We start from the raw sequence: 26,471 nt of genomic DNA, 5'->3' as shown, positions 1-26,471 counted from the left end.
GAACAGAATTGCCTTTGTGGTCTCAACATGCTAATAATATTACTACAAAGATCATAATCAAATCTCATGCTTCAACTTTCCAGTGTAAAGGTTCAGGAAGGAATTTTTCCAATATACAATTAATTAACTCTGTACTGTGTACTCTGTTTTTGTTTTGCTTTTCTTCCCCTTCTGTGAAGCATCAGACTGGCCACAGCTAGAACAGGTTACTGGATAACCGCAGCGCAGTGGTTAAGATTGAGAAATTTGTACTTGCGTCAGTGTCAGAGTCCTCCTCATTCCACTATAGAAATGGCTTTTTCTTTACCAGTAACTTAACTGTAGATCTGATGCTTTATAGAGGAATTTTTAAAAAATCTTTCTGGAGTAGCTTTCTGTACAGATCGTTTGGGCATACCTTGTCCAGCCAGTTCCTTGGACTTGCTGCCACTTTTCTGTCTCCTGGCCCTGTACGTGACATGCTGTGCTGTATCAGGGCTGAACTGCAGTAAGGCATTTGAGCTAGGTATAAGAACAGATATCTCGGTGAAACTTAATGGCCTGCATTAGACAAGCAGAGTAGGTGATGTAATAAACCCCTCTGATTTGACAATGAAATAAGCTGTCTTTTGTAAAATAAGTTCTGAAGCTATATCCCATTTAAGGCACCCAGCAACTTAATGCTTACAGAAACATCTAATTTTTTTTTAAATTATTATTATTTTTTTTAATCCTACAGGTTGTTAAAGCTGGACCTAGTAGTAAGAGTTCATTGTACTATTCGGTTTTTTAAGTCACCAAAAGTAATTAAAAAAAAAAGACTTTTTTTGCGTTGGGTCTCCTGAGCTTGAAAAAACAATTGTTGCACATTGCATGCAAACAAATAAAGCATCGCATGAGGAATACGTTAGAATAATGAAGAGTGGTACTGGTGTGGCCATAGTAGAATGAAACGTAAGCCTGGGAACATGCAGTGCAATAACAGATGTACAGTAATGATTAGATTTTTTAGGAACAGTGAAAAGTTGTGTTTTTGAAAACTAAATTATACTTCAGCATAGATTGGTAAAATCAGTCACCTGACCTAGTGCTGAAACACTGAAATTTTAATTTTGTTGCGAAACAGAACTTTAAAGATAACAGTAAAGTCATGATAGAATAATAGCCAGACTTCTTTTTAATTCATCATTTTATTTTTATGTAAACTAGTCGTAATGGTATAACTGTATGATAAAAGTCAAATTGTTTTGACTTGCTGTCTGAAGCTGGTTTAGTGACAGCTGTTATATTTACTCATCTGCATAACGTGTGCTAGAAGGCTTGAAACTTCTCGAGGCTTAAATGTTGTTAGCCTTTCCCAGGGAATGTAATTCCAGTGTGTGGATTTGGCACTTTTTGCTGTAAGTTGGTACTCGTGTGTAAGGAAAGCAAGAATTGGCCTCCAAGGTATGGAAGTAGCATTTTCTAGCTGCTAGGAAGCAATGTTCTCTAGTTGCTGCAGTAACAAATACCATTTTAGCCTTTAATAAAAGAATCAGCTGTACTTTCTGTAATTTTTTAGCATATCTGGACTTTTTGTATCTAATTTCAGAAGGTAATGGACATTGTTCTGTTGAGGTCAGTAGAGATTATATTAGGCTGCTCCTGTGTACCGTGCAGTAACTCATACCGTTACACAGCCCAGGCCCATCAAATTCAAATAAGAATTTGTTGCCTGTTGTTTAAATAACTTGCCAAATAATACCTGGAAGTATCAAAATGGAAATAGTGATTAAACGAAAGACTTTTGTCATGTTAGATCCAAGTATGCTGATGAGTGGAAGTTTTTTATGCTTTTTCTCATTATAGAAAACTCTTTTATGTTACCCTGGACATCAGGAAGGTCAATGCATGATGGAAGAAGAAGAAATCTTTTTCTTTCCTTTTTTTTTTTTTTTTTTTTAATGTGGAAACTATGAAAGAGAAAGAAAGGGATCATTATACCAGAAGACCTGCTACTAATATGTGCAGTATTTGTTGTGAGTAAATACAGAAGGAAACGGCTTTGTAAGGGTACAGAACAAGGGAGATGTAATTCTTCATGTAATTAGAGAAAGATGGAGCCCGTTGTGATACAGTTCCAACAGGCGAGAGGGACATGCAGCATACTACAGAGTGGCACCTTAGACGAGGATCAATTTATGCGTCGCAGCTGGAAATAAACTATTTCCCTTGTTCTGTCATGTGAAGTCAAGTTACCAAAAAGAGACTGGGTAGAGAATGCTGTAGTGACTGTAGACAGCTACATCGCCTTTACTAGAGGACAGCAAGCCATAAGAACTGAATCAACAGGTGCTGAAGTTAACTAATGTTTAGAAGAGTTTTTTGTGACAAGCTTTGATAGGCTGTTCATAATGCTGATATTGCTTAGAATCCCTCTAATGTCATGTTCTTGAAGTGATAGTTTTTTCGATATTTGTTAGCTCAGTCGGTGTACTCTTCATGTGATCTCATTGGTAAGTTGATAGAATTTCACCTTTTTATAAAGTTTTCATGCATTTTGTCATTCTAATATGTTAACATTGGCTGTTAATAGTAATTAATTGACTGACAGTTTTCCAAAAGAAATGTGCAGAGCCTGTATAAAGGACTACAGGTGATAGAAAATATTTTTACTTTAACAACATCCTGTACAAAGGTTGTACCTATTATTTTAGCAATTTTATTGCCATCTAAAATGTGTTATGATGCCATAACTTCTGTCATTGTTCCCAAGTGACATCATTGTGTATGTCGTCAAGCTTGTGTTGTATATATGTAGAAAAAAAAAAAAGTAGATAGGTGGAGATGCTTCCCTTGATCTCTTTTTCTGAAGGTTCTAGCCCTATTTTTTGTGAAGATGGTTTAAAATACACAATGATGCACTAAGTTGGCCAAACAGCTTCCATCCTGAGATGTTGTTTTTTTTTAAAAATGTCACATTTAACTGAAAAATGTCTCATATAAAGAATGCGTTATGGAGGCCTGGTGGTCAGCTTTTTCAGCAAAAGCTCTATTTCAATTTTATGCATCTCAAACTCACTCCCCCCTGCCCCGTGTCTGGACTCATGAGACCATTCTGTAATTGATGTCCGTTTTCTATTTGAGTGGGATGTTGTTCATCATGGGGCAGAGTGCGGAGAGGCAGCAGGGAGGAAAGTAAACACTTGTGAGCAGGCAGAGTAACATAAGGCACAGAAAAAATTGGCCTTGTGTTAGTTCCATTAGTCTTCTCCTTTTTTTTTTTTTTTTTTCATATAAAAAGTGTGTGTGTTTTGTATACTGTATTTGTCTCTGTATGCAAACATTTTATACAGAGCTTTTATAAATTGTAGCTAGCAAATCTGTGAAGAGGTGATAGTTATGTCGTGATGCATAAGCACAGATGTAGTCAAGTGCCAGCTGTACAAGGCATCTGTTATTTTTCTTCTATTCCTGCACTGCCACAGTCAAATAGAAGAAGACCCAAGAGCCTGAGTATATTTGTATATTTATTAATGCTAACATTTTGAAGTTGTTGGTGAATGTGTCTATTGACCTTGAAAAAGTTGTTGATATCTCTGCATTAAGCAGCTATTTTAAAAACCAAGATACATAATGAAAATTTGTCAATAATATGTGGGAGTAATTTGCAAGAATTTTATTTGTGACAGACTTCACTTTTTTACCAAACTGCAAAAAACAGTATTTTCACATTCCTGTCTTAATCTCTCCCCTTTACATAATCATCATTGGTACACTGAAATGTGATTGGAGCCCTTCTCACCAACGAGATGTCTGTGAACCTTCAGTCCCACAGTTTATTAGGAGAAAAAAGTCTCCTTGCTTTATTTTCTCCCAAACGATGGTAGTTGGTTAGCATAAGCTAAGATAACCCTTCAGCTAGTATATTTCAGGAACATTTACAGTGTCTATATAATCCTCTGATTAAATGAATATGCATGACTACTCCTGAAATAGAGCAGGATGCAGTAATTTTAGTTTTGTGCAATTCTAAGGTTTTGAGAACTTCCAGTTGTCAAGGGATGCTTTTGCAAGTTTGTGGGGCACTTTCTTGCAATCTGGTGGTTTTGGTGGTGGTCTGTGGTAGTTTGGATACTTATGGTTTTCTGAAATTGAAATATATTCATGACACTAAATGTTATTTTTCATTCTTATTTTTAATATTTAATATTTGTGTATTTGTTTGATAATTTATTGAAGAAAATCAAGAACAAAGCATTTTTCTTAAGTGAATTTTTCTAGAGACCCTCCAAAGGACTCCAGGATGTTTATCGATGATAATGCTTTGTCTTACTGAACACAGTAACTTTATTTTATATTTAAATGGGGAATCTTGCTTAGTGTAAATCTTCCTGCTATGTCGTAACACATAGCAGAATAATGATGTGACGTATGTGGTATGAATGTTATGGAAGAAGGGGAAACACATTCATTCTCTGCTTTTGATCTTGATTGATTTGAGTTCTAATTCTTCTTAAATAAGGAGTTAAGAAGTTAAGATGTCTAGCTTTTGAAACCTGTACCCAGGACTCAGTCTAGATTTTTAACTTGAAGAATGTAAAGGGAACACTGTAGTTGAGTCTGACTTCTGCAGTGTGGGCCATAGAAACCCCTGAATTCCCTGTTTCAAGAAGATTGGGTATTAGGAGTAGTTCAGTGGGGGTCATAAAGTGTTGGGAAAAGCTGCATTGTGCTACAACTCTGTGGTGGCAAGCCAATTCTAGCTTTTGCAGCCTTGTTGGACATCTTTTATTGCTCAGTTCATTTGCTTCTACTTCCGTTCTTGCCTCCGTGCTTGTTAGACCTTTCACCAAGCCCTTTCGGTGAACTAACCTGGGGGAGAATTCCCTCTAGGGGAGAAAGAAAGGACAAAGTGTTATTTTTCTGTTTATTTAGTACACTAAAATGGGTCGATATAGAATCCATTGCATATCAGAGGCTTGGTGAGGAAAATACATCAAACCACTGAGCCCAAGCTTTTGACATCACTGAAATGGAGGAGAGAAGGATAGCTCTTGTTATTGCTTATGAGTAGTGTAGGCTAATCAAGGTACTGTTACTGTTCTTCAAGTGCCATGACAGAGAAATGAATCCTTAGATATGTAGCTATAACCCTCATTCTCCTGTTCTAGAAGAATTGATCTTCATTGAATGATGAATGAAAATCCTTGATCTTTATCCCCTCCCCTCGCCCCCCCCCCCAAGCAACTTGAAATTATGTTACTGAGGCTTGATCAAAAAAGAAAGTGATATTATGGATCTCAGCATTATATCATTACTCATTTAGGTACACAGCTTTTGTATTAGAATTTATAAATGTAAATTATGCTAATATAATGAATGTTGTGTCTAATGAACTGAGAGTACTTAGTAGCAAATGAGGTTTGTAACAGCCATTGCTTTGAAAAGGGAGAGGAACTAAAATAACCTGAAGAAAATGGTAGAGAAGTCTTTTCTAGTGACTGAATTTTTTTTTTTTTTTTTTTACCTTTTCACCTTTGAAAAGATTGCCAGAGAAAAGAGCAAGTGCTTGTGCTTCCACCCTTTTGTTTCATAGTCAGTGGATAAAAGCATTTAGCCAAAAAAAATGGGACTTTCCCAGGAAAGCATCATGGGCTATCTGAAGACTTGTGATAATGCTGAGTGTCTGTGCTGCCAGGAACACAAGCATTATGGAACAAGAAGGGACTACAAGTGAGACTTTTTCTGGCTATTGGCATTTGTTTCTGCTGCTTAGGTCCTAGGAGCATCCTCAAATGTATTTGACCATGTCTGTGTATTTACTTCAGAAAATAACAAAAAAAATCCCCAAACATGCATATTATTTTCCAATCATGGATTGTGGTGTACCATGGAATTAAAGGAAAAATGACATTTGGAAGGAGGACTTTTGAATTGGAGCTAGGTAGAATTTCAGAGTACTGAGCTAGTCCATGATACTTCATTATTAGCGATTGAACTCAAGTTGTGTTTTGTAGCCAGTGTGGTTTAAAAAAGCATTGGTAAAATGGTCTTACCATGATCAGCCAAAAGAAAGGTGTGACATAGTAATTATTCATGTGAGTGACAGGATTATTACCCATAATTTTGGTGGTGCAATAAGTACTAAAGGTACATACTCTTTAGTTGTAGTTACGTAGTTAGCTGTATGTCAAGTCAAAATGGAACTGTTCACCACAGGCTTATATGGAAATAGTAATCAGTATCAATTATGCTAATATGATTTTAGCTATATCAACTTCTGGGATTTCTGTTTTGAAATAAGAATCTGTGTACGCATTTATCGAAATAATATTTTCCTGTAAATGGTAAATGTACTTAAATCAAAAAAAGTTTGTACATAGACCTTGCTGTGGTTTTCTGTGTTTTCTAGGAGCAACGAGCTTTTAATGTAAAGTGATGAGACTTGAGTCTCACTGTTCTAAGTGTTTTTGAAGGGCCTTTGAAGTGCTTAAAAGTAATAAATAGCACCCTCTAGTTATTAGCTTAGGTATGTGCCTAGAAAAATGTATATTTTGGGAAGAATTTCAGTAGGCAAAATGTTGACACTTATTTTTCTATTATTTCTTTGACAGTTGTCTTTCTGTGCATATATTTTATATTGTTTCTCTGCTGCATACTTATTGAATGTAATATTTTTATTATCTTGAGGCATCTGAGGTAAACAGTTGGCATTTTTACTCCAGTTCTCCAGAAAATTCTCAAGCAGCTTGAGCAGATCCAAAAGACAAGTGTTGTGTCAGGAATTGTGTTAAACTCTGTAAAATAAAACAGATATGGGCAAGGGGAAACACCCTCTTTTACCAATACTTAGTATGTGTTTGTACAGCTGGCAATTTGTGCTCCTTCATATTCGTTGACCTAGAAGTAGCCAACATTTTAATGCGTTCTTGGAGGGGAAAAAAGGTGTTATGGAAAAGAGCTGCCACATCAAAGCCTCTCCTCAGCTTGTAAAATGGTTTCCACCACTACCTTCCTCAACCCTATCGGAACACTCAGCACTTTCTCCCTCTCAAAAGAAAGCAAACCTTTTTATTAAGAAATGGCCTTGAGAGTTTTATTTATATTAAAATGATAAAAGTGACACAAAGCAGTTGAAAAGATCTATATAGTTCAAACAAAAGTCCATCAGAGATGTAATCTAAGTTCTGTGTAATGTGTCTCTATCAAATCAAGTCATATGTTTCAGCTGTTGCATAGAGTAAAGTAAGTACTCCTTTTAGGAAAGTGTTACTCTGCGGAATATTTTTTAAATAACTTGAATGTAGTCTAAAACTTCATGCTTATCAAATGACTTGTATTTTGCCTGTCAGAACTGCTGTTCCAAACTTTTATTTGTGACACAGGAAACTTAAGTGCATTATAATTAGTTGCATAATACAGGTTCTTGACCATTGTGGATATCATAATTCAATTTTAATCATACCTTGCCTTAATGTAGAATGTTTATATTAACCCTTTGCTCTCCAGCATTCTGCTCAGACTGCTGGATTTTTCATTTAGCATGCTAGATAATATGGGGCAACTGAAATAATTTTGAAATAATTTTACTAAAAATCCTTCTTCCCATTAAAATCTTTCCATTTTAGCACAAGCCCACCTTACTGCTGTGTGGACCTTTATTCTTTGCGAACAGGAGAAATGGTCAAGTCCATACAGTTCAAAACTCCTATTTATGATCTGCATTGCAATAAAAGGTAAGGATGTTTACTATACATTCTTTCTGTGTTAGGACATGTAAAATTTCGGTAACGAATACAACTTCTGCTGTATTTTCTCCCTGACTTCATTATTTTGACTTTCCTGTAAGCACAGCTTTAGTTTTCCACCTCATAAGTAATATTTCAGTTTGAATATGACAATATGCTTCTCCAGTGGCTTTCATTTAAAAAGCTCAAAACATTTTGCATGTGAAATCATTTAAGCTTTTTTTGGTTGTGATGAGGGTGAGCAGGAAACATTGGAAACCGCTATCATCCACCTACAGATGGAGAAATGGGATCATCAAGAGTTTAAATAGTATAGAGCACTAAAGAGTTTGTGTCTCTCCTTTGTGTTCTGTTGTTCTGTCATATATTGCCTTCCTGTGCATCCAAAAAATTTGTAGTGTGCAGGCTGTAGTTTACAGCAAATAATGTTGCTGTGAGTCAAATAAAAAAGCTGCATCTCTTAGTTGGGGTAATGTCACCTAATTTCTGAGGGAAAATGCTTAGAAGGCTGAGCATCGTCAGGTTCAATCACAATAGAATCTGTTTCCATAGAATCCAGAATTAACTTTAGATCTTCATCTCTCCAAGACACACAAAACTGAACACCCTTGTATTTACTGGATCTTTTTAAGACAGAAGAGAAAATCCAGGATCCCTACATGGGGATCTTGATGATCCCTTGGCACTCCTGGTGACAGAATTTGATGCACTGACTTTGGTCAAAGTCCATGGTTGTGCTGCTTACTTGAATGCTTCCTTCCACCCAGTTACTACTTTTTTAGTCATTGAATGTCTTTAGGTGACTTATGGAAGTTGTTGAATATGATTGCCATGTGAAAGGTAGAGCACTGAATGAAGAAATTCTGCATTTCTGTGGCAGTATGTGTTTGCTGGAATTGATGGTCCTTCAGTAAGGAAGGTGGCATAGTAACACAAATCCTTAAGAACAAAACATCAGAATGATACGTTTTATGTGCCTGTTTCGTATGGCAGTAGGTAGCATGCTTGCATATATGAAGACCAGAGAAGAATATGAGCCTGTATCAAACTCATGCAACTAAGGAAAGTTAGCAGTGTTTGAGATCGGATGGGGAAAAAAAAATAATTCAAAAAACCCCAACCCTGGAAGCCACAAAGGTTTTAATTTGTCTGTCATTGTACCATCAAAATCTAAAGATTGACTACATGAGGTCAAGTAGAAATTACAGAAGAACAGTAGTACTACTGAAGAACAACTTTTAATACCACTACTAATTAATAATGAGGAAGATACTTTGATGTATGAATGTTTAAAATAGTAAAGGATGGTAGTTTCTGTTATCCCTGTCAATCTGCTTCTTATAGGATGTAGGTGTGATTATTATATAAAAAAATAGCTCCACTGAAGTGGTTTTGTGCTAAGAATAGGTCACTGTTCCTTTAAAAGCTGTCAGAAGGAGTTCAGTACTTATCTGTGCAACTGTCCCTTGAAAAATTTAAAGTTCCCTTGTGTACAGTGTGATGATAGTAAATCTTTCCAGTCTGGCCTCCTAGCAGAAGAAAAATCCAATTGTAAAAACAGTCAAAAGGCAAATCATCATTCAAAGTTTCTCCCAACTAGAAAGTCTTTCCAGGTGCTAATGTTTCTTTTCCTAAGTGGTAAAAATGGAAAAGCTACTTCAAAGCTGTGTGGCTGTATCCAGGGTAGCTGCTTTTCTGGAACATATCAGATTCTGTTGTTATCCAAGGAAAGCTCACTGTTTCAGATTGAAAATGCATTAAATGTGGCCAAGTGCAGTGCTTATGGTGCGTTAACTGTACTGTAGACTAATGGAGTCCAAAATTTGAATTTAAAAATAAAACTTGAGTTGGAGAAGGAAGAAATGTTTATTATTTATGTATTTATAGTCTAGAATCATCCAACTGGTAGGTTTCATTTATACAGAAAGACAGCACATCTTCAAAGAGTAAAAACCAAAAATCTACAGTATTGGGAAATAGTACAATCAAATATACATAGGTGTTCTATATATACATTAAATTTGCGCATCCATTCAAAGTCTTTCCATCTTTCATTGGTTAACTTTCTTTTAGGCCTTGTGGAAGAAGTTAGAACTGATACATTTTCTGCTGTTTTCTCCCATGCAGTTTAAGCAATTGGAAGATAAGGCGTTTATCTAAAACTATTCATTTGTCCAAAACTAACATTCATTTATACATGCAGAGTTTATAACTTTTAAAAATAGAGATTTGTAAATTAGAAAGGGGTGGGGAAGCATCTTTTTCACAATGAGAGTGCTACAAGCAAATAAGAAATCGTATGTTCATTTCTTGTATGACTTAACACATCTAAATCCCTCTTTTTGAGTTACGTGTTCTGCCCTCTCCTTTTGGCAAGTCAGCTGCTTGCTCTGAAAGCGTACATGTGCTTCCCGTGCTGGGTCTGCAAATCTGTGAATATGAAAGACTTTTATCCAAAAATGTCCATGGATTTCTGCCTTCGTTCCAAGAATTTGTACTTCTTGTTTCTAGATAGAGGCATACTGATAAACAGTGCCATGACAGAGTCCCAGGGCGAGAAGTCATAAACCAGAGTCCTGAAAGAATTTGAGATAGAGACCACTTACTGCGTTAACTAGCTTCTGTATTGGATAAATAGAAAGTGGCTAGTATTACACCAGCCTATTGAACAGGCTTCAGGAGTCATCTTGGGAGCTACAGGTCCAATCTACGTTATTTCACAAATGTGTTGGTAAAAATAATAGCAATATTAAAGCGCAGACACATGGATAAATCATGTCTGTTGGAGGAGCATTAGTACAGTTTTCTAGGTGGAAATAATGACTTAAAAACTTACTTATGTGTCTGAAAACATCAGCAAGCACGTGGGTAAGGTGTATGTTTTGATTTTAGTGTAGTCCTTCACCAAAGAGTCTTAGAGGTAGTGATCTCTCCTGGGCTAAGGAGGAGGTGTTCTTGTGGCTAAGCAGTTAAAAATAGGACAAAAAAAAAAAAACCCCAAAAAAATGAGGCGCTATTAACTGGTTTTCACACTGATGGAAGATAAGCATCACCCTTTACCCAAGGATGTTTGTTGAGACGGATGTAATTCATCGTTTTAAAGATTATTATCCTATACTGTAATATGCAATCATAATTTTCAGATAAAACATTTAAGTGTGTATTTTTAATTGAGAGATGTGATTATTTTTTTCCACATCATAAGCTTTACAATTAAAACTAATGGAACAGCATTTAATAATGCTCCACGTTGTCAGCCAGTTAAAAAATATAGGTTAATATTTTTCCTAATGAGAGAATAATCAGATTCTTAACTATGTCATATTGCCAAATGTTCCAGATAGCTAGTAGGTTATTATCTGTTTATTTGTTGGCCTCCTACGTGATTCTTTCATTTCAAGAGTTTAAGAACTTTGTTTTGGGAAGCTGTCAGTGTAGGAGAAGATGTATGCTAGTTCTAAAGCTTTCAAGATGCTTTGCTTTCCAGTTTGCATCTTTGGCCTCTCTTAGTTTAGACAGTGCAGTATTGCATGCATAGTGATCACATGGCTTTTGTTCTTTATTTCAAGTAATGAACAGGTATTTTACAATAAAAGCGTGTACATGTACAAGTGAATACATAAACATACACCCGTAACTTTGCTAATTGACACAGATTCTGCTTCTCTCAACTGTTTTAGTTTGTTGGTGTTCTTGGTATGAGAACACCCCCCACCCCCTGCTTTTAGTAAATAAGATGGTTTAATAAATTTGCAATGAGGTGGGCAATGGGATTATTTCAAATTTAGCTTGTGTTCTACTGATTGTTGATTTGATTGTTATTTGAGTCATTGAAAGTAATTCAGGATCCTTGCAATTCCATTCTTTCTTTTTAATGGAGCTTTTACTGCAGGAGGTATATCATAAATATGCTGTGTTGTTCTGTATCAGATCTGTGTACTTCCTGAAATGAAGGTTATGTGGTTGGGATGAGAGAGAATCCTCAATAACTGCCACGTATTGGTAACCTGGCAGTTTATCACTGTAGATTCTATATTGATGCTTTTGAAATAATTACATTTAGATATTGAATCTTTAAACCAGTGCATTTAATGTTTAAAGTACACATTCCATTTCTGTGTTTTCAGGATACTCGTCGTAGTCCTGCAAGAGAAAATTGCTGCCTTTGACAGCTGTACTTTCACCAAAAAATTCTTCGTTACAAGTATGTATACTAATTGGTTCAGTCTTTTTGCTCTAGTGGTGGAATGAGATAAAACAGTGTGGGTTTTTTTGTTTTTATTTCTAAATCCTCGAAGCAGGTCTCCATGAACTCATTCTGAGTTTAAGGAAATCTGTTGCTTCAAAAAAAACCCAGATGTTGCGCTGTGAATCTTTGGCTCTTTTGCATATTTATCACTGCTTTAACTAGTTTCTCACTGTTGGGAGGAGCACCTACACTGACATCCATAGGTAGCTGAAAAATTCTTCTGTTCGTTTTTCACAAATATGTGCAGAAGTTTCGGGTTTTGAGTTTCAGCTTTTATACATAAGCAGCAGCTTGCAAAGGCGTCGACAGTGATCTGCCCGCTTTTCATTTTTTGTGTTCCTTAGGCCTTTGTTTTCTGTAATGTGTCCTTGCTTTATCAGGCCCCAGAGCTTGAGCAGGTCAGTGAAGTGTTACAGTTGAAAAACTATAGGCAGGTATTTGCCTGCAGTTGCTTTCACATGTATCTTGAGCATGAAGGAACAGTTTGCTCAGAGTCCCCTTTATCCCTCTGTACCCTACAACTTCCTGCTTAATAGAAGGCAACAGATTGTAATGGGTAAGGTGTTCTCCAAAAGCTGTTCCTCTACTGTAAGCGTCCCTTTGCTGCCTTAACATCTGTAGCACAGTAACTGATATGTTAGTAGAGAAAAACGGTGTATTTTCTACTGCTTGTGCTCTGCCCTGTCACAGGACATGGTTAGGATTAGCGTGTCATTTACCTGTTCCCAAGATTGTGTATGTTGTAATGCTAAACACCCAGGATTCACCCCTGAAAAAAAAATATCCAAGAAGTTAGTGACTAATGCTACTGTTTATCAATTAGAATAAGCTCTTAAAATCTGTAGGTTACTGAGGGATCATAATTTACTTAAGTAGGGTCACAGTTTTATTGTCAGTGTCTGAAAATTTCTGGATATATTTTCATTCACAGTTGGGAAAGTTTTATTATCTTTTTATATTATTTGTGTATTAAAAGAAAAATCTAGTTAGGAGAAGCTGTTTCTTGTAGTAGTTTGAAAAGCAGCTTTATGCAGTAATATTAAAGTTGCCAATAGGTGTCAGTTTCTTCCTATACATGGATGTAAGATACTTGGGATCTGCTGGGGTTTGATGATGAGAGCCAAACGGGAAAAGGCTTGTCTGTGTCCTTGTATTCCTCACTCCTCCTTTTTATCCCACCACGGAGAATTGGGGTACAAGCCTTGCTTTATTTTAGATCAAAAGTAAAAAAAACTCCATTAAGTGTGTATTCTGACAATTCTTGTGCTCTTCTAATTCCAGTTATGGTTTGTTGTTGTTTTAAAAAATGATACTGCAATTTGTTTTTAAAAATTAATCCACTGAACTTTATTTTGAGGAACAGGGGTATCCTATTCCTGACCATAACTTTCAATTTGCAGTGCATTTTTGTGGGACAGCGGTGGAATTTAAAGAGGATAAAATAAACCTTTTGGAGATATTTACCAAAATATTTGAAAATCCACACTCCTGAAATGTCACTACTCACAGTGTGCTTCTCCAGCTGGGCTATGTTTTTTAATATGAGAAGCTCAAGGCATTCTGAAACTTTGTTCTGGTTTTGGGGTTCTAAAGCTCGGTTAAAGACACCCATCGCTTTGCACTGGGCATTTTGGAAAGCTGCAGGATGTAGCATGCGTCTGGAGCTGCTGTGGCCAGAGCCCTACCCCTGTCTCCAGCCCAGCTTGCCTATGGACAGTGACAGGGTGTGACTGGGCAAAAAGATACGTGCTTTTTTGCTAGACGAATGGATTTCTTGGACCTGTGCTGGTGAAGAGTTGTCTGGAGCATTTTGAAGCTTAGTTGTTTCACTTAATAGCTTATGCTATCGAGCGGGTGTTATGCTCTGGCATGTTGAAGGCTGCAGAAAAGCTTTTGTCTGAGCTTTCAGATTTCATATGTGCTGAAATCTCTTAGACATAAGAGTATATCTTTAGAGGCTTAAGTTACTCGGATGTGTTTGAAATGTGATGTAAATGAGCTACCTAGTTAGCTGCATAGATTTTTGATAGTCAGCCAATTGGCCAGCAACTGAGCTCTTTCGGTGCTGCTGGGGTGGTTTTTTGGTGGGTTTTTTTTTTTTCTTTTTTTAATTTAGGAAAGGGTAATGTCAGTTTAAATTGGGAAAGTAGAAATCACTGAAAAGGAGGCCTGGTGAAAGGTCTTATAGGCCTCTTTGTTTCTATTATTGGAGTATCCCTGCTCTGTGGGACAGTCTTCCCACAGTCCATCTGGACCCATCCTGGTGTACCTCAGCTGGACAGTGGCAGTGAGAATGTCACTGGCTGCCCAGAGAGTTTTTCATCATGAAGAAGATTCTCAGCTGTGTTATTTGACTGCTTTCGGTCAGAAGTGATGGTATAAAAGGTCAAAAAACCCAAATGAGGATCACTGGCTCTTTGAAGACATTCCCTGTTACTGTGTAAACCACTACATAGAAAGTCTTTTTTTCAAGAAGATTTGGTGATGATGTGAAAATCACATCTTCCATCCATATCAGCTAAGTGGCATGGGAGCCTCAGAACTTCAATGAAACAGCTAAAAACCAAACATAATTAAGCAGAAGCTCTCATCCACTTTGACTATTTATACATAGAAATTAAATGCAGAATGTACTGTTAAAAAGTGTCAGAAATTCTGAGCTTCGGTGTTCCTCAGAAATGCTAATGCAGCTGTGTTGCACATGAGTAATATTTATCTTTCTGTTTTTATTTTTGTGGTTAATATATTGTTGTAATAAATATACTATAAAATATTCAGGATGTAGAACATAGTCAAGTTCAGGCTGCTGTTGTAATGTTTAACTCCTGCATTTCCTGATTTTTCTTGAGCAAATTTTACATAGTACTAATCTTTTTTTTTTTCTGCATGTGATTAGATGGAAATGTGCTGATTTGACCTGAATGGCAGAGAGCCAGCACATTCTATTTGTGTACAGGTGCTCCAGTCTTGGTGTCTAAATTTAAGACAGGTGCTTGAGCTTGAAGGGAAAACATACTGTAGGTATTGTAGAAAAATTACCAGGGTACCCTATAATCTACCCTACATGGTATTCTCATTTTCAAATATCTGCTAAGGAAAGGTATAGTGTCAGTCTGCAAAGAACTCATGTCAGTAACTTTCTTAGGGCATTCTGTTCTCTACTGTTCTTATACTTGAGCCAACTCCATCTTGCGAAGAAAGGACTTGCATCAAGAGGAAGATAAAGCTAAACAGTAATTTTGCATCCTGCACTGTTTTAAGTACTCACGTGGCCAAACTAAAAAAAATAAAATTCATTTGGTGCTTACAATAAAAATGTGTTTCCTTTGGTAATTGTGATTGTCAAGGTGTGGATTTAAAATAGATGTTTAAATAGTTACTTGTTTTATTGTGGTTCACTTAAGATTTCCTTCAGAGCCTTTTTCTGAATACTGCATATGATTGAACAATCAGAAACGAAAGTGATGTACAGGCTTTCCCCTCCTCTACTTTGCTCTAAACAATAGATGCGAGAAGCTGAATTTCATTGATTTCTATTACATCAGTGCTCCCTCAACCCTTCTCCAAAAATGCTTACTTAGTGCAACATTGATGATTATGAATATGGCATGATGGATAGTTTCTTCTCTATAAAGAATATCCTTCCCACCCCCTGGGCCCTAAGCAAAGATTATCACAGATAACATCATGCATGTGGCATCATCTTTGTGTCCGATAACTAGTGCTTGCTCAGTTTCTCTGGCCCTTCCACTCCTCATATTGATATATTTTCCATCCATTATTCTCTAGGGATGAAGACAGTTATTGCAGCCATTAGCTGGCACCACATTTCTATTGATGCTGTACAGCTAGAGCCTTAAGAGGTAATTTTCCAGATTTTAGTCAGAGTACTTTATTGTATATAAAGTCTCAAAAGACTTGCCTAACCACAAGCCAAAAGTTATTCAGTATATGTTAAATGCACCCCACCTGCACCTCTCAAAACAAATACAAAAAACCCAAACCTAAACTCTAATCTGCAGTTTGGGTTTGGTATTCCTGTTTTCACTGACATTCACATGCAAGAAATAACAGTGGTTTCAGTTTGTCACAGGTCTGATCTGGAAATCATCTAGAGTTTTTTTGTACATTTTTGTTAGCTTTGTTAGAATTCCTTTTCCCTGATCAGCACAGAGGGAGCAGTTTGGTCTCTTTGGTTTGAAGTAAAAACACTGGATGTCTTATGAAAAGGTTTAATGCCTGAAGAGTCACATTCCTTCAGTTCTGTTTGTATATTTCCCTTCTCAACTGTGATCAGTGAGTGGCATTTATCCTGGCTGTCCCACACAGTATAATAATTGATAGGGTTCCTGTACCTGTGGAGGGAGACTTCAGTTTAGATCAAAAGTTTTTTAAGGCATATATTTTCTTGATCAGTGAAGAGAAGCCAAGTATGTTCCCATGAGTTGTTTATATAAGCAGTTTTTATTTTTATACACACACACACATATATATATGAATGCTCACCTCTTTGTGTCATTTGTAACTGTCTTCCCTGAGAAATGTTGATTTGATCTTACCTTTACTTTTTGACAGTGTTATTTACAAAAGTGTTTTTTTCTTGAATATGGGAATCAGTGTATCAGTGTTACAGGGTGCTGTTGAAATAATTTTTTTAAGGGTCTTTAGATGGTAGATTCATGGAAACATATGTCTTCATTGCTTAGAGGGTATTTTGCTATATTGCAGAAAAGTATAAATACAACAGAAAAATTGTGTGAAGACAGAAAGCAGGCATTGATACCCAAGGCATATATCTATCATATATCTTGGGTTTGACAGTTTTAAAAACCATGTGTAGAACAGGAAGTGCATTCTGTTTCTGTGTAAGTTATTTTTATCTAAAGGACCCAAATCCTTAATGTTAAAGGCCAAAACAAAGCCATCTTACTCGCATTGTCCTGTACAGAAACAACAACCTCTATAGTAACATTGTAATTGATCGTTGTCTAATTCTCTGAACAAAAAAAGAAAGTAAACCCAAGATTAAAACATAGTTTGCTCTGGAATCAGCCAAATTTGTGCTAAACTAAACAACCAAGCCTAATGAACATTAAAGGCCACAGATATTTTCGTAAAAGCTCTGGTATTGGTTTTAGACCTGTAGAGTAACAGTAGAATACTTAAAAATGTCATGAGAGAATTTACAGAGACCTCCTTTCCCTGTTGTAATAATAGTAGTAGTAATAATAATAATGGCAACAACAATAGCAGTGGTGATGATGATAACAGTAACAACAAGAAGAATCATCAGCTGTGGTCCTTCCCCCAGCTTGTGTGAGGAATTCTGTTCTTCCAATGCAGAACAGCACAAAATGCACCTCTTTGCATGGCTGGGTCTGTTGTGACCATGATGTGTTATGATTGTTGCCCTGCAGAGGTGAGTGATGACAGCATGTCATAGAATCATAGTGTGGTTTGGGTCAGAAGGGACCTTAAAGATCATCTGGATCCAACCCCCTGCCACAGGCAGGGACACTTTCCACTAGATCAGGTCACTCTAAGCCCTGTCCAACCTGGCCTTGAACCCTTCCAGGGATGAGGCATCTACAGCTGCCTTGGGCAACCTGTCCCAGTGCCTTACTACCCTCACAGTAAAGAATTTCTTCCTCATATCTAATCTAAATTTCCCCTCTTTCAGCTTAAAGCCATGTAGCATTTGTGGCTTTACTTTTTCACTGTATTTCCAGAAGGGGAACTTTTTAGTGTTTTAATAATGATAATGTCACTATGATTTAAAAAAAAAACACAACAAACAAACAACAAAAAATAAAGGCAAGCAGGATTTCACAGTAGAGTGCATCCTGCTGGTTTGCTCTTTTGCTCAGATTTTATGGGTGATACTTAAACAGAAGGAAGTACAAGAACAATAGAAGAGTTTTGCAAAGTATGTGACGGTGTGAGAGTAATAACATTTACATAGGGCCTTTCATCTAGAAGAACCCAGAGGAATTCATAAACAATATTACTTTATACAGTTTATAAACAAATAATTTTGGTTTGCTCGGTGATGCAAAAAAACCCAACCACCCAACACCCCAAAACCCAAACAAACAAAAAATATTAGATAAAACAACTTATATGATTTGTTTCACTTGGAATAAACAATGCTTTTGCAACAACAGTATCACTGTACCCATTATTTATTGTACATTCCCTTTCTATGCTCTCTGTCATGGATTTGTTTTCTGGCTGCTTTGGATTGCAAGACTTAAGAATGTAGTTTTGTAATTTTATTACTACAGAGTGCTGTATGTTTCATAAGACCTAGAAAAAAAAAATCACTAATTGCTTATAAGCTACATGCAGTGACTGAAAAGCAGCATAGCTTTAGAGGTTATTGTAGCTGTTTATTTAAAAATACACAGCTTCACAGATTTTAAAGTGATATCTGTCAAATACTTCAGATGATTAAAGGCACATAATTTTGGTTGAAAATTTAATGAGTTTTAGAATTTTCTCAGAAAAGTGTGCTTTAAAACCCTATGCCCTTAAGATGGCATATGTCATCAAACCTCTCCACACACTGAAACAGAAAACCCTTGTTTTTCCAGTAACTTGCTCAGGAAGGTTTCACTTAGTTTTGCCTTAAGATGTAGGTTGGCCTTGGAGACCTCTGCCTTAACCAGTATTCCTCATATTTACTGGCTGTACCCTATCCCAATGTCATATTCATCATACTCAAAAGCAATGCAATTTCTTCCATGGTTTGGGATTAGAGACAAAATCCTAAGAAGATTTTATAATAACATTGGCCATACCCACATATTGTATAAACACTCACACAAAGAAGTAGCTTGAATTAAAACTGGACTACATTATGCATTCCTTACAAATAAAAGGTGTGGCGTATCCATTAAAAAAATAAATTACAGTAACAATGAGGATAATTCTTAAAACTAATACCAAAAAAGGATTAATATGTATCAGTGCAGAGAAAATCAGAGAGAACTGGGGAAAAGCAAGCAGTGAAAATTATGGAAAAAGGAAGTTTTCGTATTAAGCTGGTGGGGGGGCGGGGAGGGGGAGGGAGACAGAAAAGAACTCACAAAAATGTTTTTCATTAAAAATTAAAAACAAAGTCAAGATAGAGGGGATGAAAGCCTGGCAAGTATCAAAAACAGATAATTTTTTTTTTCTGAACTATAAAAATAGGTGTAGGGAATAAGAGTTCTTACAATATGCTGTGAATTTAAAAAACAACTGGTAGTGTCTTAACATAAGCATGTTGGGATGTGTTTGAAGAAAATCAGTGTTGTTCTTGATGCTTCTGATTTGGCTTTTTCATTCCATTAGCTTTATTATTTGCAGATTAATTTGCAACACATTGCCATATGTCATTTTACAGTTTGTTTTAGTGAGGTCTGAGAAAGAAATACAGCTGTACTCTGGGTAAGGAGCCATATTCAGTTATGAGTACCTTGTTAAGTAAACTGAAAATAAGTTCTGACTTAGCTCAGACAAGTTCTGACTGTTAGTGTCAGATTTTTGTAGAGAGAAATGGTGCCTTCTAGTGCATATTTAGGTCTGAATACTTTGCCACGATAAGATAGTCGTTGGCTTTTCATTAATGGAGCCATTGAGGCTGTGTAAGATGTTTCTGAAGAAGGACCAAGTGAAAAAATTACAGCCTTAACTCTGTTAGTGCTCGCTTCTGGGGGAAAAATTTTATTAAAATTCTGGCCCTCCACCTGCATTGCTTTTTGGTTTTTTTTTAAACAGGTCATGTTCGTGTGTATTATATTTCGTATATACGCAGAGTCCCTTAGAGTACATATATCATCCATACTTCATGAACGAGAAGGACACATATATGAAGCACACCCAAAGATATTGATTGGACTTGTAGCAGTATCATGGATAACAGATGCACAGCTCTGGTCCTCCTGAAGAACCAAGCTGTTAAAAGCTTCGATGCCCATAGACTTCTAATTGCCTGTGGGATTCTAAAGATTGTGGCCTTGGATGTGAAGTAGCAGACTGCCAAGTTTTTATGGATGTCAGGAATCCCTGCAGTCTTTAGCCCCAACTCTCCATGGCAAGGTGGTCTTTTGGGTTTATATCTATATACTCATATATATATATATATATATATGTGTGTATTTTTTTTATATATATATATATATGTTGGGGGGTGGTGGTGTTAAACTTTTTTCTCATGAAAAAGCCATGAAGCTTGATGTAGAGCTGCCTCAATAGATACGGTTCAAGTGGCGTGTTTTGTGATTTACTGGTTTAATCTGTTATAGCTGACATGACTTTTAATGGCCCTGTTCCTCTTAGCAGTGTTTTTCCAATGCACTGTTTGTTTAAAAGCTAAGTGGGAGGAGAGGAATGTGTTGGTTTTCTCGTCTTGGCTGCTGTCTATGTATTCACACTGTCATTACTGAAGCTAGAGGATGAGCTTTTGAAAACAATTTAAGATGGGACTGGGGTCTTAGTTTTCTGTAGGAGCATAAACCAATGGAAAGATCCAGAGCCAGAGAAGTGGAGACTTACGTGAATTTTCAGAGATGAGTAGAGGTGGTGATTTGGTTTATTATGGTTATGTGGATATGAATCTCCAAAGAGTGATAGAAATTTTTGTAAAGGTAACTGAAAAATAATGTAAAATAAACATGTCTTCTTTTTGCTGACTCATCTAGCCAACATTTGTGTAGCTCTTTGGAGAACTTTAAGTAACTTCTAGGATTCCTGTATTCTCGGTAAAACCAACTATGTAAAGTCAGCACAGCAACAAGTAAACTAAACCAATTCTTGAATCCAAATAATCAGAAGCTATATGCTTATCTCATACTATAATTTTATAACTCAGTTATTAAAACAAAAAAATATGGGAAGAAACTAAGAAATTGTAATGCTGTGGTACCATTTTAATGTAGGTAACACTTGCATCTTGGAAATAGGAAAATCAAGGCACAGAATATGAGGTTGCAGGGTGCTGCCCGTGAAATCCTCGGCTGTTAGCAAAGTCCCTGTTTGGAGGGAACCTGGACCCCATTTCTTATTCATCAGCATTGCTTGGGCCAGCACCGACTGGAGTTCTTGGGCATAGGAAGTTAAGTTAGTAGAAAAACTTGCACTTTGATTCAGATTTTCAAAATAGTCGTTTTCTACTTTTGCCTTTTCACAGCTTTAAAGTAGTGCATCTCCTCGGTGTGTGATTAGAAAGCACAGAGGGAGAGAGTAACTGTGTGCTTAAAAATGTTTGAATTAGTTTCCAGCAGGTTTTCACCTATATTTTTGTGGGTGATAGTCAGTAAAGCTTATTCTAAGATCAGATGTTTTCTAGTACTTGCTTGATTTGCTGTACTTTTGGAAGGACTTTCCCTGAGTGATCTTTTCTTGGATGACCTCTCCATACTGTCATTAAAACTTGGAAACTTCAGTCTTCTTGACAGTTAGTTCTGCACTCTCATTATGTTCATTCCTATTGTAAACACGCTAAAGTTGCTGCTGTTATTGCTTAGAATGTTTTTTTTCCTCAGTTGTTTTGAAGTTTAGCAGAAATAGAAGTTAATCTTTAAGAGAGTTAGGCTGGTAATGATTGGATGGCCAAGCTTGATGGGTCATGCTGTGTCTGTCTTTTCATTTGCCTAGTAGATGATGTTCTGCTGACTCCAGCTATTTTTTTGGAAAGCAGAAAAACAATTTGCTTTTCCTTCCCATAAAGTATAACCCTTTGTTTATCCTTGTACTGCTGCAGTTTTCCAAAATGCAGAGACTTGCAAAGAAAAGAAAGGGAGGAAATAGCTCTTTTTTTTATGCTTTTTTTTCATACCGGCGAGTAGAGTTTAGTACTGACTTGAATTGTTGACCTCTGTGGAGGTTATTAATAGAATTGGCTGATTTGTGTGTGGAGCTGTGTCTGATCAACTGCGTCCAGCTCATGAACAAACTACCTACAGTGGGGTTGGTGAAGACAGTTGCAGTTTCTTGAAGTAACGTTTTTATTATTTGATTAATTTTTCATTTGAAGAATAATACTTTTTGCATTTCTTCATTTACTTCGGTTCACTGAAGTAATTGAGAACAGCTCCCTTTTCCAAGCAAGACTTTTCTTTTTGTTATGTGTTGTTGAGTTGCTCGGGTTTTGTCATTACAGTGCATCTGCTGGCTGATACTCCTTTTGTTTTCCACTGCAAGGATGTTAGGAGGTGCTTGCAGGGTTTGGGAAACACAAGTGACTGATTCTGAAGTCACTGTAGAGATTTATATGATGAGGGCTATCACCTGATAGCTTTTAATGCTCTTTTTTATACATAAAAGGGAGGAAAAATAAATAATTTTTGGAGGGTGTGAATGTCTTTACTGACCCAGATAAGAATTACCGAAGCAGAAGTTGGCATTAAAACCTTACTGGTCCTGATCTATAATGTCATCGGAAGAACATGTTTGTATTTACAACCTAGGGTTGTCTTTACAACCTTTTTTGCTTGCTTTGTTCCTTAAGAGGCTCTGGCTACCCACATTTTATGCACTTCTGGAATGCAATAACAATTGTGGCATCATCTTTTCAGAATTAGTTTTCCTTCCTGAGATCAAGGCAGTGATTAGGCCTTACAAAATATTCACTTGGTTTTGCTTTCCTGGCCTGAGATGGATTTAATTGGATGAATTGCTGCTTTTCTCCTTCCATTGCTTTATGACCTTTGAAATAGCTTGCTATGATCTTTTGAATTGTGCAATACCTTCACTGCTGTGTTCTAAGAAGTGAAATAAAGTGCTGTTTTATCTTAGCACGGACAGTATAGCAGCTGTTCCTGCATGAGCCCAACAACGTGCCATCAAATGTGTCTTGAAGTCTCGTCAAATGTCAGTTTAAACTTACACCTACGTGCTAGAGTTAACACCCTCCCACACACCTTTTTCACCATTTGGCAAGCATTGAAAATAATGCCATTAAACTTTTAAAAGTCTGTTGTCCTCACTAAATTTTCTGGGCTGTTTTGGGGCCTGTTCAAAAAGACCCTGGTATTTGCAAAAACAATGTGGCAAATATTTCTCACTGTGGATGGCATACCGGTATCAAGAGCTGGACTGTTGAGTTGGTTTTTTTTAAATATAAGTTGCTTCTCAGAATGCTGTGTAGCATTTTATGCAATAAATTGCAGTTGGTTATATGTGTTCTTCTAATACGCTGCTTGCCTGATCTCAGTGCTCCTTCTGCCTGTGATACAGGATCAGCTAACCAGGGCTCCTTTAAATCAGACACACATGTCTGTAAGTTTTTAAATGTTTTGTTTCTTGGCCAACAAGTGAGAGAATGTGAATTACTAAGTTGTCTATATTAGCCTAAGAACTGATGAAAACAGAGATTAACTATTTGCTTGATAGTCCCCTCGTTCCCTCTGCTCTCTCCCCCCTTATGCAGTATTTCTTCTTTTATATATATATTGTAGTGTACCAGAACAGATTTAGGTCTAGTAAATGGCATTACGCATATGGCTGGCAGTCCTAGTTCACTAGCTTAAGTTTGAATGCTCAAGCTCAAATCTTGCAATCAGAGCCCTAATTAGTGAACAGTTTTGTGGCTTCATCCATGTGCCTTCACTATCTGAACTTTCAGACTCTTACCTTGACAAAGGATCCCAGTGAAATCAGCCTGCTGGAACCACGTTGCACAGATGTTTAACAGTGTCAGAGCTCGAATACTAAAGTTCAGATACATCAGTAGGGTTTCAGGGCTAAATACAGCCAAGGGTTGTGTTTCGATGTAGGAATAGCAGCCGGCCGACCAAAAGAGCTTAATCTAAAATGAAGCAAAACAAGAGAGGAAACAGGACAAAGAAATAGGACAGTAACAGCCATTAGGATGAGGGTCACTATGCTACTTTTAATTGTGGATTGCTTAAGCTTTTAATTTATCTTTAAGCATTATCTAAATGTTTTCAATAATTTTAAATTCTGTATTTTTAATGTTAACTGTTCATAGTGTGATATTCGTGGTTGTTGGTTTGGGGGGGATTTTTTTTTGTTGTTTGGGTTTTGTTTTTTAACTCAGGCTTCATGTATTAAATGGTGTTTAACATGAACCTGATTCATTTTAAGCCTTGACATGTTTTGGTTCACAGCTACGTTCAGTGGCTTTATATTATAGGTAATTTCACCTTTTAATACTCAGGAATAGCACTCCATCTTAAGTTCATCTTCATGCCTGTGTATGTATCTATTTTTAATGATAATACAAAGGTGATGAAAAGCAGGTGAACAATAGAAACTTTGCCACTAATTTTAAAGGAATTATGGGTTTTCTCTCTGTGTAAAGTTAAGTGTGTGCAAAAGTATTTTGGGAGGCTAAGGGCTTGTATATAGAATTATTAAAAACAAAACCAAAAGCACAATACAACCTTTCATGCCACAGAAATGTAGAAGAGCTTGAAGTGAACAGACACTGTTGACCAATAGAAAATCAAATCAAGAAAAATTAATCAAAATATGAAGATTCAGAACCAGTCCTGCCAAATTTAAATATTCCCCTCACCCCGCTGTACCAAAATGGCATTAAAAAAATGCAAACATAAGGAGAAACAAGTATTTACACATAATTAACTTTTCAAAATAGCTCATCTAACCACAGTCTTATCTTTAAGAACAAAAATGCATGTATTTACTGAGTGATATTAGCAATTGAAAATTTTGTTTAGACTTTTTGTTTTCTTGGCAATAAATAAAATTCTTCATAAGAAGTCATTAAAATATTTCTTAATGTTGCCGTTCAAAAATTTTCAGGCTGCTATCCTTGTCCAGGGCCAAACATGAATCCTATTGCTATTGGAAGCCGTTGGCTTGCTTATGCAGAAAATAAGGTAAGGAAAGGTTTAATTTCAAAAAATACTTGGGTTCTAGATTTCATTCAAACTTTTGTATATATATGAGGGGGGGAAGAAAAGTCTCAGAAAAAAGCTATGTGAAAAAGATGATCCATAAGAGGAGTTGCATAATGATGACAGACCTTATCTTTGAGGCACATTGTGCTTTGATACTTGTATCTGTCGTATCTTTACTCTGCACATTTGATTTAAGCTCATGAACTTGGAAGGCATAAATATGTAAGTAGTGTAGGCAGGGAAGACCGCTATCAACATGTGTTTTCAGTAAGGTCACTCAATAATCAACCCATTTTGCATTTTAAAAGTTTAAAGCACTTAATTATAGACACTTCTGAAAGGTAGGCAACTGAGGATTCCTGAGTTCTGTTTGGGGAAACTGAGTCTGGACAGAGCCAGTGGGTTTATCTGCAACAGCTCAGCAATGCACTTTGTAGATTAGGAAACAGCATTAATATGTCCACTTTTTAACATCTTTGCTGAAAATGTTAGACTCCAGGAAAAAAATGAAAGTGTTGATACTTTTTCTTATTTCTAGAGGCAAAAAAAGAAAATAGATCCCAAGCAAAAAAGTTACCACTCTTTTCACCCAGCCCTAAGCCAGAGAAGTGATTGTGTATTTAAAGCTTGAAGTGTTTGAAAACTTTAAATTCAGCTTCTAATGCCTTATTTTTATTGCAAAGCAGATGTTTTTTCTCCCTTTCACCTGTGGCTGGAATAGCTGTTTCTAGAGCTGAACCAGAAATTATCAGAGACAAACTTGAGAAATGTATTTGTTGTTACACCTTTTCAAGCACAACTGATTTCTCTCCAAATTCAGGCCTGCCTTTCCTTTAATGCCATGGTGATGTGGTTTTGTAAAACTTAACCAGTCAGCCTGGGATTTAAAAAGTACTGCTGCCAAAAATATAAGCCACTGATCAGCAAAAGAATTATATCACAAAAGGAGTTTAAATTACTTGTGTGTTCCCGAGTGTATTCACTGTGGTCTTCCCCTTTCTCCCTAGTTTAACTATATTTTTAATTTTCTTTTAGCTAAAGTAGTTAAACAGACAGCATGTTCTGTGTGCAAGCAACAAATATCTGCAGGTTTTTGCCATTTTATTTAGTCAGAAGCACAGCTTCTATTGCTAGTTAGGGTTCAAAGGCAAAAACTGCTTTTGTAGGTTGATGGCAGGTAGAAGAGTCTTGTTTTGATTTATTAATTTTGAAGGAAGGCAATATAGAGTAAACCCCATGTACGTTCCTTTAATCTATTAAATGTAAAGTTTAAAAGCTCTTTTCCTTTGTCATTTCTTTGCTTACTAGTCATAAAAAGGAGGGGAAAGCCACACTTGGATTCTTAGAATGTCTGATATTTAATGTTACATACACATGGCTAAAGCTTTTGATTATATTTATTTAAATTTATTTGTGGTATTGCTGCCAGACCAAAAATCCCACCATTTCAAAGTTTATGAATTCTTAGTGACTGCTCATCTTGTAATTGAAAACTGGAGTTGAATATGCGACAGTCTGGGTGGCACCCAGAAGATTATAAAAAGGGGTTAAGTGTCTCAGCAGGGCTTTTTGCTGTTTGTAGGAAAAAACACAACACTGTACATGATAAATAAGAGCTATGGTAATGGGTTATGGGTTTGTGTA

The 26,471-nt window shown here is 36.5% G+C and overlaps 1 protein-coding gene across 10 annotated transcripts in view; it reads left to right on the top strand.

Moving 5' to 3' along the window:
- BCAS3 (BCAS3 microtubule associated cell migration factor) overlaps positions 1-26,471 on the top strand; it is a 369,883-nt gene that overhangs the window by 44,884 nt on the left and 298,528 nt on the right. For all 10 annotated transcript variants that reach the window (XM_040618651.1, XM_040618679.1, XM_040618660.1 and 7 more), the window contains exons 8-10: positions 7,590-7,697; positions 11,837-11,913; positions 24,730-24,806. In XM_040618651.1, the coding sequence (XP_040474585.1) occupies positions 7,590-7,697; positions 11,837-11,913; positions 24,730-24,806 (262 nt within the window). The remainder of the gene's footprint in view (positions 1-7,589; positions 7,698-11,836; positions 11,914-24,729; positions 24,807-26,471) is intronic.

This window comes from Falco naumanni, chromosome 1 (assembly GCF_017639655.2).
Source record: "Falco naumanni isolate bFalNau1 chromosome 1, bFalNau1.pat, whole genome shotgun sequence".
NCBI classification, from domain to species: domain Eukaryota; kingdom Metazoa; phylum Chordata; class Aves; order Falconiformes; family Falconidae; genus Falco; species Falco naumanni.
The sequence above is the reverse complement of the archived record's forward strand: the minus strand, read 5'-3'. Positions and strand labels throughout refer to the sequence as shown.